The sequence below is a fragment of the Artemia sp. Qi Xiang Cuo genome, chromosome 12 (genome assembly GCF_049724085.1).
Source record: "Artemia sp. Qi Xiang Cuo chromosome 12, ASM4972408v1, whole genome shotgun sequence".
NCBI classification, from domain to species: Eukaryota; Metazoa; Arthropoda; class Branchiopoda; order Anostraca; family Artemiidae; genus Artemia; species Artemia sp. Qi Xiang Cuo.
This window is the reverse complement of record NC_142805.1, coordinates 9,087,605-9,109,039: the sequence shown is the minus strand read 5'-3', so window position 1 is coordinate 9,109,039 and position 21,435 is coordinate 9,087,605. Positions and strand designations below refer to the sequence as shown.

General features: G+C 35.6%; 2 protein-coding genes across 2 annotated transcripts in view; one reads left to right on the top strand and one right to left on the bottom strand.

Annotated features, from left to right (window-relative positions):
• The window catches only part of LOC148945742 (uncharacterized), a 382,959-nt gene that overhangs the window by 259,692 nt on the left and 101,832 nt on the right, over positions 1-21,435 (top strand). The window lies entirely within an intron of this gene.
• LOC148945743 (uncharacterized) overlaps positions 18,345-21,435 on the bottom strand; it is an 89,267-nt gene continuing 86,176 nt past the window's right edge. The window contains exon 4 of the mRNA XM_089097505.1: positions 18,345-18,746. Within this exon, the coding sequence (XP_088953631.1) occupies positions 18,345-18,746 (402 nt within the window). The remainder of the gene's footprint in view (positions 18,747-21,435) is intronic.

Genomic DNA, 21,435 nt, shown 5'->3' with positions numbered 1-21,435 from the left:
GTGGTATCCTTGAACAATAAGTCTCTAGTCTGTACCTGTAGTAAGGCTGAATTAGGACCCTATTTGCCATTATTCTGCCTCAAATTTTTCTGTTTCTACCGACGTTTCATCTGTCCAGCTAGATTTTTTTTCTTTACGTAATATGTTTTATTTTATTCTTTGAATTCGCGGTACAAATACTTTATTATTTAGTTATAAATGGCACTACTACATTGCATTTATCACTAACACTAAAAAAAACTATTAATTATACACTTACTTTTACTTGCGAAAAACTAGAGATTGTATTTTTTCTATTTTACAATTCTTGATTGATCCTTTTTTCCATTTTTTCTATTGTAATTAAATCATTGAGAAGACACAAATCTATTTCTAATAGCCAAAGTTCGAGCAAAGCTGCTCGAAGTTTTGCTAATTCGAGTGCCGCTAAAAGTGAAGTCAATTTGCTTACCCCTTCTGATAAGGTCATTTCGATTTTTTTCATTATTATTTTACAACCTTATTTAGTCTCCTTGACCCGGTTTTTCCGCCATGCCACCAGTCGTGGTAAGGTGGTTCTTATGATATTTTGGGGATATTGTGGTAGTTGCCTTTACTCTTCCTTTATAGGGGAGATAAACTATGGCCCTAAGGTAATTAAACTTTGGTAGCGTGCCTTAGGCTATGACCTGACTAATGAGGTGTACCAGCTGGGTATTTTCGGGAGACTAAATGTAGATTGAAGAGAGGTTGGCTATAACACAATACTTTTATTCAGTTAATATATACTGATACAAGGTTTGATAATACATATATATTCTACTGGGACTGGTTGTCCCATGTAGACCACAAGTCTCGAAAAACTATAATAAGACATAATAAGATACTTAGACACTTATAATAATCCGAAAGTATTCCAAGGTATTTCTAATAAGATAATAAACGGGCAGAGGTTCGCCCTGCCAGTCAAAGAGTGTGTCTTCAGTCTCAAAAATCTGAGTATATATATGAAAAACCAACCATGTCCATCCGGCTCATTGACGTATTTCTCCAGGAAATTGGTTATTGAGCAAGTTCCTTCCAAACTTACACATTCCAGGATGTTCATATTTATCTTAATACAAAAGTGGTATTTCAAAATTTTGTATTTGCGTCTTAACGTTTTTACTAAATTCCAAATTGACTTAATTAGAAAGCTTTGCCACAATATGAAGGTGGTCTGCCCCAGACAACGAACTCCGATTTGCTGTGATTTACTGTCAGCTTGTTTAGCCTTAGCCATTTCTTCACTTTTTTAATATCATTACTCAGTGTCCCTAAAAGCTGAGCTTCGGTGCGCTGCGCAATTGAAAAATTTGTATCGTCAGCAAACAGGACAAGAGATTTCCTAGGCTTATACATTTCGTCTCCATTTCCAACATTTGTTGTCAAATCACAGATTGCTTGATGGATGTCATTAATGTGTATATTGAGAAGAAAAGAGGGCCGAGAGAGGACCCCTGGTGAACACCACAACTAGCATGGTAATCACTTTATTTCACATCATTCAGTTGCACATACATAGATCGGTGACTCTAATATGATGAAATAATTTTAAGAGTATTTCCTCTAATACCACAGTTGTCCAACTTTTTCAGAAGAATCACATGGTCCATTGTATCGAATGCCTTCAAAATGTCTAGGAATATAGTCACCAATTTCAACCTCCCATCCAAAGCACCATGCATCACATATGTCAAATACTGAACCGCATGCTTCGTAGAGTATCCTTTTCTGAAACCAAATTGGTTTGCATAAAAGAAATCCTTCCTTTCCAGGAACTCAACCATTTGCTTATATAATATCTTTTCAAAATTCGAGACAGAATAAGCAGTAGCGAAATAGGTATATAATTGCTGAAATCTTCTCGGTTACAAAATTTATGCAATGGCACTACTCTGGCATGTTTAAATTGATCGGGAAATTCCCCTCCTTTAAGACAGCCATTCAGTAAATCAATGTAACACGGCAATATCTCAGGTAAAACATACTTCACCACTTTCAGAGACGGCATATCTGCTCCAGCAGCTCTATTTCGCATTTAACTCACAACTTCTGTCACCTCCTGCTGTCACCTCCTCCACCTGTTTTCCAAAGAAAAAGACTAGTATCACTAATTTAAGGCAAGTACTGCTCAAAAGAACCATCTCCTTGCCGGTTTTCAACATGCAATTTAACTTTTTCCCCAATTTGAGAAAAGTGCTGAGCCATTACATCAACAATTTGACTAGCACCGCGATTTCCACTCATTTCTGGTAATACCACTTTCTTTTCACCAATAGCTGATCTAATAGTCCCCCACATCTTATATAGGTTTCCAAGGTTTTCTTGAAATTCATTTTTAAAATACTCATGTTTCGCTTACAGTAATAACTTATTCAGAGCAATATTGTATTTCCTTTAGGTTTCATGGTCAATATCACAATCACTCAAAACACTTATCATATACAGTTGATGTCTTTTATTTACAGAATTCACAAGGCCTTTCGTCATCCATGGTTTCTTTGGAATATCTTTCTTTTTTTTAGCATGAGCTACCTTCACACAAGTTTTTATCAAGAACTGAAATCGTTCTCCTATACCATTGGTTCATTTTCTTGGCATAAGAATGACGCTCATTTAGAGAGATCCAGTTGGCTTATTCTAATTCAGATTAAAATTTAGGCAAATACTTCTGGTCAAAATACGTTCTAGCGTTTTGGGATTCACGAGATTTTGTCGAAGTTCCTTGCAGCTGGCATGAAATTAGGACGGTCAGTGATCAGACACATCATTTACAAGTACACGCGGGGTATGGATCTTAAAATTTGGGGTATGGATCAAGCGGGTTATGGATCTTAAACATCATCCTTATTTAAATCAACATTAAAGTCGCCCATAATCACAAATGGATAAATTAAAACTGGCAAATTTTCAAATTGCTCCTCCAACAATTCCAAAAAACAGGAGAGGTGAGAGGAAGGCGGCCTATAAAATAGCTAAATAAATACTAGACCGCATCAGCTTTAGTTCCAATACCGTGATCTCCAACACCATTTCACAATAAACAGACAAATCCTCCCTTACCTTTACATTCAGGTGCGACCTCACGTAAGCACCCAGTCCACCATGCCTCCGCTGATTCCTGTTTTTACTAAAAAATTGTAACCATTAATATCAAGCAGTGCTTCATTTGAAGAATTCATACACGTCTCAGTCAATCCTAAAATTTAAATATCCCTACTATTTCGAACTAACTCAGACACATTTGAATGCGAACTGCTTAGCCCCCTACAATTAAGATGAAACAAAATCAACTTACTTTTACATTGAATACTTTGACCATGTATCAACTCACTAGCTAACATATACTTCGACGACTCAATCCTCTCCATATTACTCTAATCATCAAACCCTTCTCTCAACGCAACATCTAACCTAGCATAAAAATCAACAGGGTTTCTCTCAAGTAGTTCAATTTTTTCCCTAATACTCATAATTATTTTCCCCACGCAAACATCTTGGCGACCCGAGCGCACTCATTTACAATACAATCTCCAACACGAAAACAAAAATTCCTTTTGTAATCACACAACTATTCATTATATCCAGATTCCCAAGAATCATGGATAACACCATTATTAGATCACAGCACATTCAGAAGGGTTGCGCCAGACCTACATAATATCACTAATCAATTACGACTAAATAAAAAAAAAATAAAAATAACCTTTTTACCCTCAATTCACACTACCGAAAAAAAAGAATTTTTATTGTCCAGTTTCCATACCACCCCCAGCTCCACCGTAGGACCTACTAGTTTTCAATCGTTTTCCATACAACAGGCTATACAATATTTTGATTCGATTCATCCAATTATGTTCAAAAAATTTCAGGTACATTTAAAAGTTTACATATCGTAATCAAAACAGTTTGGTAAAGTGATTAAAATATAATTTTGTTTTATATCAAATTGTGTTATAAATTTGTATATCAAATTGTGTTTATATCAATGTTGGGGTTCCACCCCTTTTTCATTTCTTTTCAGATAAATGACCTGTTTTCTTTTCTTTAATTACATTCGCCTGTAAGATAATTTTCAATCGTAAGTTATACTCGTCGTCCAGGCAACTATTTTGCAAGAGAAAAAAAATTGACTGGATTATAATTCATTATGAATCATCACATGGGCTTGCTAAAATTCAAGTCATTGATTCTGAAAATACGTGTAGGGCAAATTCAATTGAGGGACTCGGTATATCTGATTGGCCCGCGTAGCACTAAGCCACACCCCAAGTGCCAAGATTCTTTAAGTGTTCAAATATTATTTTTTAGTCTGTATTGAGAGTCGACTTTGAGACCCCGTGTGGGGATTTATATATGTGGTTTTGTGCACTTTTTTCGGAAGATCACAAGTAAGCTATTTTCTAAGACTGTATAGACCATTTTTCCATGAACCCAGACTGGGTAGGAAAAGAGTTGCAAGAAATGCCATTATTATTGTATTTACAGAGGGGTCCGTTTATCCTCCAAGGAGATAGCTAGAAATATTAGTCGTAACCCCGGGATAGGCTTCCATGGCCTAAAATTTCGCCATTTACAGTTCGATCAAGCTATTATACCCTGGAGCAGGGTATACCGTAAATTGGGTATTAACATATTCTATATTTGCGGAACAATAGTGGTAACAGCGGGCATTCCATTATAATATATGGCGCCAGCGAAGCTTCCCTTCCAGTAAGTGGTGTAGCACCATTTTTGCACCAATATCTGGTGACACCCGTGGCATACCACTACAACAATAAATAATATCAAAAATATTCTTTTCTTATTACAAATTGTGGTTTTGAATTTAATTTTTCATCAAAATTGAAGATTGGAGCCAACCCAAAAATGGACCCATCCAATACCATCTTCATTCTCCATCCAAATCTCCATCATCCAATGGACATCATTTGCCATCTATAATATGCTCAATACTATTGTGGCCGAGTTTGCATCTTTGCTGGTAATTTGAAAAAGTTTCTGAATTATTTTGAGTTTTTTTCCTGTTGTTGTTTAACCTCTAAAGATAGATTTTTAGCCAAGTAGTGTTCGTATGACCATCTCCAATTATTAACATAAGCCCTTTTCCCTGGATATTTTCACCAACGTCATCTTTTTTCTCAGGTACATTGGCACGCCATCTATAATATTAATTTTTATAGCGACATTTTTGGTCTCTTATCGTTAAGAAGCGCACTGGGAACTAGCAGAAGAGGGGAAGGAACCTCCCGCAAGCGACGTATTGTACCCGCCGGTATTAAGTTACCCGTATATTGCGGGGGACAGTTGAGGGGGTCCTTACACTTCCCTTGTTCCTAGGTTCCTGCTTTCTGTATGTATTCAGCGTTCAGTGCTGATGGCGTGGACCGCTGGATTGCTCGTTTATTGTCCTGTTCTGAATTTTGTCCACAACAGTATCGAAAAAGGGTTTTCTCCAGATATTTTAAGAAACATATGTCTAAATTTTTCACGCTCACACAGGTTTCTAAAGCGAGGAGGTAAATCTTCCAGTTTTGCCTCCCTGGAGAAATTCAGCCTAAGAGAGTGGGTACAAATGCGTTTATTAATAGTGTATCTGAAATTAGTGAAGTACCACTTATTCCTGCCGATGCTTTTTGTGCGTTAAGATGCCGTGTTCACTCCTATTTATCCGAGCTACGACTTTTTGTCTGAGTGTGTGAGAATTCTCCTGCCTGGAACAATTGGATAACTTATTCAAAGTAATATTGTATTTCCTGCAGATTTCATGGTCAATATCACAATCACTCAAAAAACTTATCATATACAGTTGATGTCTTTTATTTAGAGAATTCACAAGGCCTTTCGTCATCGATGGTTTCTTTGGAATATCTTTCTTTTTTTTAGCATGAGCTACCTTCACACAAGTTTTTATCAAGAACTGAAATCGTTCTCCTATACCATTGGTTCATTTTCTTGGCATAAGAATGACGCTCATTTAGAGAGATCCAGTTGGCTTATTCTAATTCAGATTAAAATTTAGGCAAATACTTCTGGTCAAAATACGTTCTAACTTTTTGGGATCCACGAGATTTTTTCGAAGTTCCTTGCAGCTGGCATGAAATCAGGACGGTACAGTGATCAGACACATCATTTACAAGTACATGCGGGGTATGGATCTTAAAATTTGGGGTATGGATCAAGCGGGGTATGGATCTTAAACATCATCCTTATTTAAATCAACATTAAAGTACCCCATAATCACAAATGGATAAATTAAAACTGGCAAATTTTCAAATTGCTCCTCCAACAATTCCAAAAAACAGGAGAGGTGAGAGGAAGGGGGCCTATAAAATAGCTAAATAAATACTAGACCGCATCAGCTTTAGTTCCAATACCGTGATCTCCAACACCATTTCACAATAAACAGACAAATCCTCCCTTACCTTTACATTCAGGTGCGACCTCACGTAAGCACCCAGTCCACCATGTCTCCGCTGATTTCTGTTTCTACTGAAAAAATTATAACCATTAATATCAAGCAGTGCTTCATTTGAAGAATTCATACACGTCTCAGTCAATCCTAAAATTTAAATATCCCTACTATTTCGAACTAACTCAGACACATTTGAATGCGAACTGCTTAGCCCCCTACAATTAAGATGAAACAAAATCAACTTACTTTTACATTGAATACTTTGACAATGTATCAACTCACTAGCTAACATATACTTCGACGACTCAATCCTCTCCATATTACTCTAATCATCAAACCCTTCTCTCAACGCAACATCTAACCTAGCATAAACATCAACAGGGTTTCTCTCAAGTAGTTCAATTTTTTCCCTAATACTCATAATTATTTTCCCCACGCAAACATCTTGGCGACCCGAGCGCACTCATTTACAATACAATCTCCAAAACGAAAACAAAAATTCCTTTTGTAATCACACAACTATTCATTATATCCAGATTCCCAAGAATCATGGATAACACCATTATTAGATCACAGCACATTCAGAAGGGTTGCGCCAGACCTACATAATATCACTAATCAATTACAACTAAATTAAAAAAAAAGAAAAATAACTTTTTTACCCTCAATTCACACTACCAAAAAAAAAAAAACAATTTTTACTGTCCAGTTTCCATACCACCCCCAACTCCACCGTAGGACCTACTAGTTTTCAATCGTTTTCCATACAACAGGCTATACAATATTTTGATTCGATTCATCCAATTATGTTCAAAAAATTTCAGGTAAATTTAAAAGTTTACATATCGTAATCAAAACAGTTTGGTAAAGTGATTAAAATATAATTTTGTTTTATATCAAATTGTGTTATAAATTTGTATATCAAATTGTGTTTATATCAATGTTGGGGTTCTACCCCTTCTTCTTTCTTTTCAGATAAATGACCTATTTTCTTTTCTTTAATTACATTTGCCTATAAGATAATTTTCAATCGTAAGTTAGACTCGTCGTCAAGGCAACCATTTTGCAAGAGAAAATAAATTGACTAGAATATAATTCAGTATGAATCATCACATGGGCTTGCTAAAATTCAAGTCATTGATTCTGAAAATATGTGCAGGGCAAATTCAATTGAGGGACTCGGTATATCTGATTGGCCCGCGTCGCACTAAGCCACACCCCAAGTGCCAAGATTCTTTAAACGTTCAAATATTATTTTTTAGTCTGTATTGAGAGTCGACTTTGAGACCCCGTGTGGGGATTTATATATGTGGTTTTGTGCACTTTTTTCGGAAGATCACAAGTAAGCTATTTTCTAAAACTGTATAGACTATTTTTACAGGAACCCAGACAGGGTAGGAAGAGTTGCAAGAAAAGCCATTATTATTGTATTTACAGAGGGGTCCTTTTATCCTCCAAGGACATAGCTAGAAATCTTAGTCGTAACCCCGGGATGGGCATCCTTGGCCTAGAATTTGGCCATTTACAGTTTGATCAAGCTATTATACCCTGGAGCAGGGTATACCGTAAATTGGGTATTAACATATTCTATATTTGCGGAACATTAGTGGTAACAGCGGGCATTCCATTAAAATATATGGCGCCAGCGAAGCTTCCCCTCCAGTAAGTGGTGTAGCACCATTTTTGCACCAATATCTGGTGACACCCGTGGCATACCACTATAACAATAAATAATATCAAAAATATTCTTTTCTTAATACAAATTGTGGTTTTGAATTTAATTTTTCATCAAAATTGAAGATTGGAGCCAACCCAAAAATAGACCCATCCAATGCTATCTTCATTTTCCATCCAAATCTCCATCATCCAATGGACATTATTTGCCATCTATAGTATGCTCAATACTATTGTGGCCGAGTTTGCATCTTTGCTGGTAATTTGAAAAAGTTTCTGAATTATTTTGAGATTTTTTTCCTGTTGTTCTTTAACCTCTAAAGATAGATTTTTTGCCAAGTAGTGTTCGTATGACCATCTCCAATTATTAGAATAAGCCCTTTTCCCTGGGTATTTTCACCAACGTCATCGTTTTTCTCAGGTACATTGGCATGCCATCTATAATATTAATTTTTATAGCGACATTTTTGGTCTCATTGTTAAGAAGCGTACTGGGAACTAGCAGAAAAGGGGAAAGAACCTCCTGCAAGCGAAGTAGTACCCGCCGGTATAAAGTTACCCGTAAAATGCGGGGGACAGTTGAGGGGGTCCTTACACTTCCCTTGTTCCTAGGTTCCTGCTTTCTGTATGTATTCAGCGTTCGGTGCTGATGGCGTGGACCGCTGGATTGCTCGTTTATTGTCCTGTTCTGAATTTTGTCCACAACAGTATCGAAAAAGGCTTTTCTCCAGATATTTTAAGAAACATACGTCTAAATTTTTCACGCTCACACAGGTTTCTGAAGCGAGGAGGTAAATCTTCCAGTTTTGCCATCCTGGAGAAATTCAGCCTAAGAGAGTGGGTACAAATGCGTTTATTAATAGTGTCTCTGAAATTATCGATACTATCGCAAAGTATAATGCTGATGATGTTGGTCTGCCAATCTTTGTTATCCGCCGCCCTAGTGAAGTACCACTTATTCCTGCCGATGCTTTTTGTGCGTTAAGATGCCGTGTTCACTCCTATTTATCTGAGCTACGGCTTTTTGTCTGAGTGTGTGAGAATTCTCCTGCCTGGAACAATTGGATGTCCTCCGTCGTTAATGCAAGAGTTGTCTGTCTCTTCAAAACCGTTCTATGCAGTTATTCTAAAAAAAAAACACCTACTGACCTTAAAGATCCTATTGAGCGCAAAGAGACCCTTGATACCCTGGATTTTCATGATGGTATCGTAAGTGTGAGATCTGATCCTGTCAAGAAAAGGTGGGTAGTCCATAACCGAGATAAAGCCTCAGCCGTCTCTCTCGCCGCCACTTCAACTAGTCAGCTAAAAGTATCAACTCATGTCCTTAATCAAAAAGTGATTGGTATTGTGAGTAACATCCCTGTTGTTGTGCAAAAATCATTAGTATGATTCCCGGTCTTGTTGAAGTAACTAAAATTGGAAGTTCCGAATCCTTCCGCCTTGAATTTCTAGATGATGCTGCCTTAAATAAAGCTATAAATGAGGGCTTGTGTTTGGGATACCAGCTTTTTAAAATTAGACCTTTCCAGAAGTTACCTCCTAGATGTTACCGTTGTCAATCGCCGAACCACATTGTTGGAAATTGCCCACTCCCATCAACTAGTCAAAAGTGTTCACGGTGCGCTGCTGGACATTGTAAAACACGTGATAATCCTTGCACTGAAAGCCCAAATTGCACCAACTGCGAGAAAAATCATGTTTCCTGTAGTCTCAGATGCCCAGTGTTAAAAAAAAACTCTGAATAAGGATAGAAAATGATTGCTAGTGAAAATAGATTTCGCTTTCTTTCACTTAATATTAACGGAACCAACGACAAAGATCTTCTTATTGATGAGCTTCTTGATTATGATATAGTATTCCTACAGGAACATTTTCTAACTAACGCCAATACAGATACTCTTAAACGGTCTCCTACCCATCACACGTTTGTACGTGAAGCTAAAAAACGCGCGGTCGACCCTCTGGGGGCCTTGCAACTTTAGTTCACCTCGATAGAAACCCAAGCTTATTTCTTCTGATCATAATTTACTGGCAATAAAATGCGGTAATATGGTCCTCATCAATGTCTATATGCCATGCAATCGCAAGAACATTTCTTCCCTATCTGTCTTCGCGGGTTCTTGTTAGCGACTCAGGACACTTCTGCTAAGAGTGATCAATCAGGGATTAAATTGGATTGTGGCTGGTGATATTCATGCCAATCGTCTGTCCTAATCTGAAAAAAGTGATCTGTTTCTTGATGCTTTGCCCAGTGGCTATCAGACAGTCAATAAAGATAAACAGTTTACCAATATTCATAGCCGTGATGGTTCTAGATCAAACCTTGATCATACTATAGTTTCAAGTGCATCACTCGTGATTCCTCCTGTCATTGTTTTGGATGATAAAATTGAGGATGATCACTTGCCTTTAACTTGTGAAATTGAGTCGCCTGCTCTACTGGCTTATAACCGTTTTTCTTACCATAATAAATGGTTTGATAATCTAAATTGGAAACGAGTAAATTCTGAAGTTTATTTGTGTGTTCTTAGCTCGTTATTATTAAGCCTGAAAGTGCCTTTTCACCTTTTAAAAACATCTGTAAGGTCACCGACAGCTAAGATTGATTTGAATTGTTACTATTACCAGATCGTGCATTGATTGAAGTCAGCTGGTTCAGTTTCAGTTCCTGTTGAACGTGTTAGATTTGGCACCATAAAACTGTTATGGAATGTGTGCCCAGAAGTGAAAAAAGCTAAACAACTCGCGAAGTTTGGTTTCGCCTTTGGATTGTTGTGATCGGCCCAAGTCTGGTGAAGTATTTAAAATTAAGCAAAATTCGAAACGTCAGTTTAGATCTTCTTTGCGTCAAGCCCGCCCGAAAGGTTTAGATGGCCCCTCGGATCAGAAGTGTTGGTCCAATGTAATTAATAGCAGCAAGTGTGTGGCTGCTACCGTTTCGATAATCAAAATCAGTGATTTTGTCGTTCATTTTATTCGTGTTTTTTCTACATTTAATCATTCTATCCGGTTCATGTTTTCTTCCTTATTGCATAATACTGTTCCTCGAGTTCTTCAGCAAGTCTCTATATTGTCAATATCTAGTGGCGATATCTATCGTGCTTTTAAGAGTGTTAAGAAATCAAGTGCTACTGATATGGATGGTCTGTGTTATAATCACTTCACCATTAAGTGTCCGTTATTGCTAACACACATTCAGCTCCTATTCCAGAGGTGTTTAGCCCAGTCGTTAGTTCCAGATAGTTTTCTTTCGGGAATCGTAAAATGAGTTTTGAAAAAGGGAAAGGACGCAGATCAATGTCCCAGTTATTGACCAATTACAGTGTCCTGCTTCTTGAGCAAGCTGTTTGAGTATGCCGTATTGCCTGAAGTTTTGACTAAATGTGATTTTTCTGATTATCAAGTTGGGGTCAGAGCCAGTTTTGGTTAGTCTCAAGCCCATCATATACTTGGTCAGTTGCTAGTATCGGCAAAATGCAAAAAAGGCCACTTTATTTTTTCTCGGTTGATATCTTGGGTGCTTTTGACAACGTTGTACATTCGCAAGCGTTTCGCTACTTAGTTAAAGCAGGAATTAATTCTTCCGTAGTAAACGTTCTTCAATATTGGTAATCTAATTGGTTGGTTTGGTTAAAATGGATGTCTGATATATCCGAACCTATCTCAGTAAAGAAGGGAGTCAGGCAAGGTGGTGTGCTGTCTCAATATATTCTTAAAACTGTGCTTGCGGCCTGTTTGCAAATGCTGTCTCCTACTGTGTTTTTAGAAAATACTGCTCTTGGTCACATTGCCTATGTTGATGATGTTCTGCTAGTTAGTCATACTAGGTCAGGCCTCACAAAGAATCTAAATGTTCTGATTAACGCTTTGAGTATGATTGGACTTTCTGTAAATGCTTCGAAATGTGAGTTTCTGTGTTTTAATATTTCCAACCCTGCTCCTCCTTTACATCTGAGTGCAATGCTATTCAAGTGTGTCTCAAAGTTGAAATGCCTTGGGATTACTTTTTCTGATACACTTTCGACTACATGCTCGTCTCTGGTTGCTAGTGCTCTGCAGTGTATTCGCTTCTTATATGGTAAAATCTCACCTAATAGAGGGAGGCACAGCCGCCGAGGCTTATGTAAACTTTACCATAGTTTTTGTTCTCCTACAATTCTTTTCCTTTCCGGTTTGCAGTCTCTAATGCGTAAAAAAAGACCGTTTTCAGCTAAGGAGAGGCTATGTTGAATATTGTTAATTACTGCTATATTTGCCAAGGTGGTACAGAAATCACAAGATTATTTCTCATTTTGGACTTATCGACCCTCTAGTGCTGCTTGACAACATCGCTAAGAATCTGAGGACCAATACTCCAAGGAAGATATGTGCCAGTGCCCCCTCACTTATTTCTTTCCAGATTAGTGTTCATGGATATTGTTAAGTTATTTATGTTGTGTTTTCCTTATTATTTCCTTGTGGATTTTATTTTTTTTTTTTTTTACTCCGCTTTGATTTTATATTGCGGGTTACAAATAAACTTACTTACTTACTTATATATGTCCAATACCACACTCAATACTTGTAATGCTTTTTTACTGCGAAATATTTACAATTTTCAGTAACAATTCCTGCTTGGGACAAGCTGCAATAAAACAAAGGCAAATAAAGTCAAACTAGAGATAATAAAGGTAAAATAAGAATTCAAGCTTAAAAGCAAAACATAAAACTAAATTTCAATGAATAACTGAGCATAAAATAGGCAGTGTACCATGTATAAATAAATTTAAGTATAATTTCCAAAATTTCAAGAAGTTGGTAAGAATCGCTTGCTTGTGCTGAATATCTAAACATCGACATTTTCAATAGCTTTGAAAAACATACCTGAGGTAAACCCTGCTAGTTCCAGCTCAAGAGCATCTTAACGAGCTAATAGACCGCTTTAAAAAGTATCTTCCGGCTATTCTTTCAAATAATATGAAGTTTACAAACTCTTTTTTAATTAGCCAGCATAGAAAATAGAGGATTTAGGATAAATGGCAGCTACCAAAATTTTAGGGTCTATATCATGGTGCTTAAGAATAAAACCTGCTACTTCTTGATAGTACGCCCTTAGTAATCGACTGACTCTTATATAGGTTTTAGGCACCTTAACTCAAATATCTATCTTGTATTGGTTGTTCTTGTAATCTTTTGGTAATTTATTTTTGTTCTGCAACATAAAATAGTAGAAACGGCAAATTAATTGAGCTTGGATCTTTTTTACTACTTAAAATGGACCCTAGGAGAGATAAATATCGTTTTAGTTAGCCTTGTTTCAGGTTTTTACGAGAATTGGTTTAATAAAATCAGACAAAAAGTCAGTTTTGCGTAGAGTGAGGTATTGAGGAAGAGGCAATACCTCCCATGTACGTAATAATTTCTGTTTGTTTTAAGTTTTAGTGGTACTCCTTACTTTCAGTTGAAAAACTTGTTTTTCTTATTATACTTCTGATCGTTTTTCATATAATGCCAGGAGATCTGGTGTCCCCTCTATGAAAAACTACCTCTCCCCACACAAAATCTCTATGGAAAGGTCCTCCCATGATAAAGACCCTCGCGCACCTTATTACAAGTCACTCATTGGAAGTCCAGTCTCGCTAAAAAGTCCCGCGGGAAAATTTATTGGGGACTTTTCCGTCTTAACAGTTTGTCTTTGAAGTTTATTTGAAAAAAAAAAATTTAATGTCGGATTTTTTTTCAGATACTGTCGTAAAACATTTCTGTGTGATAAGTTTTTCAAAAGGTCTGGATCTCATATTAGTGTGTCGACATTTCCCAAAGCATTGAAAAACATACCTGAGGTAAAACCTGCCAGTTCCAGCTCAAGAGCATCTTAACAAGCTAATAGGCCACTTCAAAAATATCTTCCGACCATTCTTTCTAATAATACGTGGATTATTAGATAATATGTGGATAAGATGCTGAAAGTCCAAGCCAAACTCCGCTTTTACGGCAAAACTATTTTTACAAAATATTGTTAATATTTGAAATACTAAATTTTAATTGATTTAAATTAAATTGGTTTAAAATTAAAGTAAACTTTAATTAAATATGAGATTTTAAACTAAGTTCAAAATATCAGATGGTTTAAATCTTCAAGCATATTTTTTGGAATGCGATCGTTTGCCCTAACAAGCTATACATAAATAGAATTTTTCATCCATTAAAAGGCTTGATGTATAAGTTTAGCCAAAGATGTACATGTGGATATAGGGAAGGACCAACTTCAAACGGAAAAAATCCTTTGATTGATTTTTTGTGCCAGGCCCTTAGCCCCAGGCCTTACGATTGTAAGTTTCAAACTAATTAAGGAAAACAATCTTTTGGGCCAAATCAGCCTCTCCCCCTTCCCAAGGAAAAGGGGTTTTGAGTCTTTTTGACCCAGAAAATAATGCATTAAAGTTTTACATAATTGGACTCCCAAGATTGTGCCTCCTTTTTTCGACTATAATAAATACCTGCAAATAATCATTGTCAATGATTATCTTAACGCAAAGCTTAGGATCCTCTTAGCTAACTAGTATATGGCTTTAAAAAGTATCTTCAGACTAATCTGTCCAACAATATGTGGATTAAAGCTGTGCTGGCTAAGTAGACATGCGCTGAGATGAGAATTCTTTGTCCCAGGGGCATGGGTTCGATCCCTGCCGTGGCCAGTCATGTGGTTTGGGATGCCGGGCAGCGTCGTAACTCTGTAACGTAAGCCCTATTCGCCCCAGCGCTAAATTGGTAACTGGATAAAACTGAGACATTTTCTCAGGACGGGTTTTCTCACTACCAGGATGGCTGCCCCCCCCCCCCCCAGTGCACGTCCTAGCTGAAGGACCACGAAATGGATATCAGCACCGTCGGTTTGAACCTTACGTGTCTAGCGCTGTCATACTTACTACTTCCTTACTTACTATGTGGATAAAAGACTCTTTTAGTGAAAAATGGAAAAGGAATAATTGTTTAGTTTTAGTGAAAAAGTAACAGAACAGAAGGTGAACTTTAGGTTGAAAAAAAGTTTTAGGACTCATTTTAGGGTCTTAAAAGATCCCACTAATAGACGATGACTCTCAAGATCCAACTCGTGCCTCCTTTTTTCTAGTATAACAAATATCTGTAAAAAATCAAAGTTCACATAATTTACGGCCCTTATCTTGGTGCCTCTGGGGGTTGTGATGTCCATGGAAGCATATTTATTCATATTTTTTACTACAGATACGGATGTAAAAAAAAAGGTTCAAGGACTGTGACTGGTTAATCTCCAACCAATTTTGAATTTAAAAAAAGACACTAAAACTGTCAATTTCCGATTTTATTAACATCCTTCGACTTTTATACACCCACGAGTGGGAGGGATTGAGGAGGGGACAGCCTCTTTCTATACGAGACAAATTCTGTTCGTTTCAGGGTTCAAAGTCGTTCTCTACTTTCGCGTGACAATACTTCTAACTGTTCTTAAATAGCTGAAAAGGCAGTCATGTTTTGTTTTGGTTGTACATGAGCCCTGAAATCCTAAGTATCGTTCACTAGACAAAGAAATCAAATATTTTTTAAAGATATTTTCTGGAAACGACGCGCGTAGCTAAGTAAATCAAAAGAGGCTATGCACGTCAGCAATTTCTTTTTTTTATGCACGTTTTTTTTTCATTTTAGGCAAATATGCAACACCAGACATCATAGTGCAGAACGCTATGGCAATTGTTTGGCTTGTCTAATCCATTATCGTGTGACAGTAAAAATAGGGATTGCAATTTTGAAAGTTTTTTTCTGCATAAGCTCTCTTGATTGGCTAGAAATGACAACTGTAATCTATTTGAAACTAAATTTGTAGTTTTAACTAAGCACTGAATTCTTCTTGTCGACGGTATTTTCCTAGATATTGATTTATGTACAGAGACATGTCTAGACATGAGATTCTAGCTAGACACGCATGTGAACGCCACTTAAAAGATTTTATGTATCAAGTGTCACCTGACAACGCTGTTACGAACGCGTTACTGGTATCTTAGTTGGTAGAGTGACAGAAGCATTTTCTAGGATTAAAAGCTCGATTTTAATTAAGCAAGAAACCTAAATTCCCAGTATTTATACTGCGGGAGTTCTTTAGAATGCTGTACCTTCATTGCAGCTTTAATATGAAGTTAACTACCAAAATCTACTGAAATATATCTTTAGGAGTTTGTACTCAATGCCTCGTTTCCTTCGTTAAGAATTTAAATAATTGGGAGCATAATTATCAGCCAATGGTGGGTGGAAAAATTATTTCAAATCTATGTATGACTTACTATGAGTGTTTATATGATTGTTATTATTGTTAGATATGATTGTATGTATGACTTAGTATGACGTGTTTTCTTAGTATGACTAAGAAAACACGGCTTTTAAAAGGACAATCTTTCAAGTTAATTGAAAGATTGTCGATTAACAATCGACAATCTTTCGATTTGGCTTGCTATCGAATTCAATTTTGATTGTTATCGAAGATCTTTCTTCATCTGTTCTTTTGAACAGATAAAGAAAGAAAAATACTTCAAGTTTTTTTTTTTTTTTTTTTTTGTTTTTTTTTTTTAGGAAGTGGAGAGATGATTTTTTTTTTTTTTTATGATATTGCGATGTATGCCTTAAAACAGTGTTTTGCATTGCCTTATTTAGTTTTAAAGAAAACTTTTCGTCATTATAAAAAAAAAATTATTAATGGGCATTTCCCTATAGGTTGGACATTGCATGGACCTTCAAACACTATAGCCACAAACAAGACCCTAAGCAAACCCTCCAACAGGTAGCAAGCCCTGTTCTTTCACAACAGGCGAACCCTGTTGTGAAACGTGGAACTCTGTTCTGCAGAACCCCTGGAAAAAATTGTCCATAACAATTTTTTTTATAAAGAATTTATGAAATTTTTCGTTGAACTGGGCCATCTTTCCTTAAAATATTTGCTCACGCGTGCATACTACAGAATATCCACCACTAAAATTTTTACCAAATCAAAGCGTGTTTCGACCAATCAGCAAAAAAGACACAGCTAAATTTCCTCAGATTTATTAAAGAAAGAATTGCAATAAAATAGCAAAGAAAACATTACAGATAAAAAAACAACCTGAATAAGAAGACAGTTCAAAGAAAATGGCTTGAGCCTCTAGTCTTCTAGGCTAGTCTTGAGCTTCTAGGCTTGAGCATCTAGTCTTGTGCATACTGTCAAATTCAACTCCGAATACCTCATGTTCTAGTGTATGATTTCAAAGAAGGGGTTTACTTCTAGTGTGATTTTTCCTATGCTTAATAAAATGATTTGTCAAAAATACATACTTTATTTTAAATAAATTTAAGAAAACTCTAAATCTTTTGATTATGTATTTATAAATATACTTCGGTTTTGCGGACTTTAAAGAAAAACGTCATTGTTTTTAGCGTGTTTCGACCAATCAGCAAAAAAAACACAGCTAAATTTCCTCAGATTTTTCTCATATTACATATGATTAAAGCTTATACTTTCAGTCAACTACCAATAGAAAACAAGCTGTTAAATAAAACGAAAACACAATATAATATTGAAATATATACAATAAGTTTATCAAAGAAAAATTGCAATAAAATTGTAAAGAAAACATTACAGATAAAAAACCAACGTAAATAAGAAGTGGTTATGTGGGAGGATCTTACCATGAATTGTCTTACCATGAGTTGCCCTCGGATATCTTTTGACTCTTAAAAAGTGAACTAAAACTTTGAACTAATGTCTAAATTCATGAAACAGGAAGTTTTTCTCAAGCACAAATTCTTTGATAAATTTTAACATGAACATATTAAGAAACATACGAAACCCTTACACACTGACAAACACAAAGGCTTTTACATCGGTATGACTTATTTTATGAGATGATAACCCAGAATTTGAAGCAAAACGTTTCTTGCAAATCTCACATTCGAAAGGTTTTTCTCCAGTATGAGTTCTTTGGTGAAGAGATAGATCAGCTTTTCGGTAAAAGGCTTTCTCACATACATTACATTCAAAGAGTTTTTCTCCAGTATGAGTTCTTTTGTGATAAAATAAACTGGAACTTGCAGTAAAACATTTCTTACATATATAACATTCAAAAGGTTTTTCTTCTATACGAGTTCTCTGGTGAACAGATAAGTCAGCTTTTCGGTAGAATGTTTTCTCACATACATGACATTGAAAAGGTTTTTCTCCGGTATGATTTTTGTGATGATAAGATAACCTCTAATTTGAAGTAAAACGTTTGTCACATGTGCAACATTCAAAAGGCTTATCCCCGGTACGAGTTCTTTGATGAAGAAATAAGTTGGCTTTTTGGTAGAAGGTTTTCTCACATAGATTACATTCAAAAAGTTTTTCTCCGGTATGAGTTCTCTGGTGAAGAAACAGATGGGCTTTTTGGCGGAATGTTTTCTCACATACATGACATTCGAAAAGCTTTTCTCCGGTATGAGTTCTCTTTTGTCGAGACAAAAGGGAAATTGTAGTAAATCTTTTCTCACATACATTACATTCAAAGGTTTTTTCTCCAGTATGAGTTCTTTGATGAAGAAACAGATGGGCTGTTTGGCGGAATGTTTTCTCACATACATTACATTCAAAAGGTTTTTCTCCGGTATGAGTTCTGTGATGACGAGACAAACGGCAACTTGTAGTAAAAGGTTTGTCACATACATTACATTCAAAAATTTTATTTCCAGAATGAGAAACCTCCTGTTTTGCCATATCATTTTCTGCAAATACATAAATTTGACTTGGCATATCATTTTGACTATTCAAATTCGTTTCTTTTTTTAGACATATTCTTGTAAGATCTGGCATGCTACGTAATCCCCAATCTTGTTTGCCCATATCATTGTCAGAGGACGCTGCAGCAGGGAGAACTAAAATAATATAAAATTCACTCAAAATCTGAAAGACTTGTATTTTTTAGCCCTTTTTTAATTTACCACATAACTCAGCTTTTAAGGTTTTTAGTCTTACAGAATTATTATAAAGTTAATATCAATGACTCTTCCATTGTTATTTAATTTATAAAGCTAATTTGAGTCATTATTCTTACAACAGTTCGAATTCTTTATTTCTTTCTTTATTCAATAATTTAGAATTCTAGTTGTACATCAGTTTATTTTAAGGTGGGTTTTATTTTAATTGTACTGTAATATCCATGAACTATACTAACTCCGTAGTTTCTTCAAATAGAAACTCATCTTCATAGTTTATATATATATATATATATATATATATATATATATATATATATATATATATATATATATATATATATATATATATATATATATATATATATATATATATATATATATATATATATATATATATATATATTGGTTACACAATGCAATATTTTAAATAATTCAACACTATATACGAAGAGTATGTTAAAGATGGTAAAAGCAATCAAGGATTTTTTGTCAGAACAAATCACCAAAACTTTGGTAAATTTTCTTCTTTAATAAATGGGGACATGTGAACATTTCAATATAGAACTATAAAATCAAAAACATTTCTTTGCAAATAGAAGAGGAAGAAGATTTTGCCAATGTAAATAGAAGTTCTATTTAGGCAATATTAAAGAAGAAAATTTACAACTCGAGGCTTTGGAATGAACCAAGTAATCAAACCAGCTATAGAAGACAAATCTAGTGAATGAAACAGACGTAATAAGTTTGTTCTGTATAAATATGTTAGTTTTAATTTTAATGCTTGAGTATATCTGCTGAGGACGCTCCCTGTATATGTGGTTGAAATATTCAGACCTTTTTAAGTTTCCGCTGTCTAATAAAAGGACTTACCCCCATTTGAACATTTGTTTGTTTGAGTTTATAAGCACGTCCCAATTACTAAACTGAGAAACCTATCAGTGATCACACCACTGCAGAAAGAATTCTGGAAGAGTTCTGCAGGAAGAGAAGAGAACTGTCAGTGATCACACCACTGCAGGAAAGAGTGCAGGAAGGGTTCTGCCTCAGAGAAGAATACAAGCATAGGTTAATCAACATTTTGCATACCAGAAAACCTTTAATAAACCACACCTTATGAATTCTGAATCATCTTCCCGGAATCTTTATCTAAAGGAGTTTATAGAGTGATCTTCTCATTGAATGGCTACTTTCCCATTTAGACTCCCCACCATTGGAGATGGTTCACGTTTAGTGGCAAACGGGCTTTCTGATACAGAATAAAACCTGATTTTCAGCCTAAGAAGTTCAGCAATCTTTTGAAAATTGTGTGAAAATCTGTTTTCCAAATTATATGGATGCTTATGCTGATGATTTTAAAGCTTCAAAAGCTGGTGCAGCTGCCAGCATACCCGACCCAAACCTGAATATTTTTGCCCCCTTCCGATTAATACATCAGTACTTTCTGCTGAATTATTTGTTGTACGACTTGCAATAGATGCTCTGAATGGTCTGGAGACCTCTTCAAAGAACATACTGCTTCTGTCAGATTCTGTTTCATCACTGTATATTTTAAGCCAAATAAATTAGCATGGTGATGATCATGACCTGAAAGGTATACGCCAAAAGATCGGTTATCTGTTTTCAACCAGACGTTCTATTGCATCTCATCATATTCCTAGCCATAGAGAAATCAAATATAATGAAATGATAGAAAATTTGCAAATAAGGCAACAGATAACCTCCCCAAGAAATGTAAGGACTATGAATTTTTTTGAGAGGCTGTTAGAGCTAAAAAAAAAAAAATACTCATCATAGTTTTGTGCATCCTCCTTTCAAGTCTAAGGATTTCATTATGCTCTATTATAAGTAAAGAGCTGAAACTATTTTTTTAATGCTGATCTTTTTAAAAGGTAAATCCACCACACTCAATTTGCATAAATTGCCATTGGACATCGGAAAACGCTCAGCATGTTCTTGTTGAATGTGATCCATAGTTTTACAGGTTGATAATAATCGAATGGTTTGTAGTAATGAACTGTACGTAAGGAGCAACGCGGTTCAATAGTAAGTGAAACTCCAAGAAACAGTCTTCAAAACAATAGATATATCTAAAGAATTACATTTTTGGGTTCACCGGATTTTGATGTTTATTCAAAATATATAATATTAATCAAGTTTAATGTTACCTATTAAGAGTTACATGCCTGTAAAAATGTGCACAATTTCTGAAAAAAGAGGTGAAACACCCCCAAAAGATCAAGTGAAATAAAATCGATGAAAATAACACTATCACATTCAGCAAATCAGAGAACCCTACTGTAGAGGTTTCTCGCTCCTATATACAAAAAAAAGAAGCAAAAGTTGAAACTATTTTACTTAATGGATGAGGT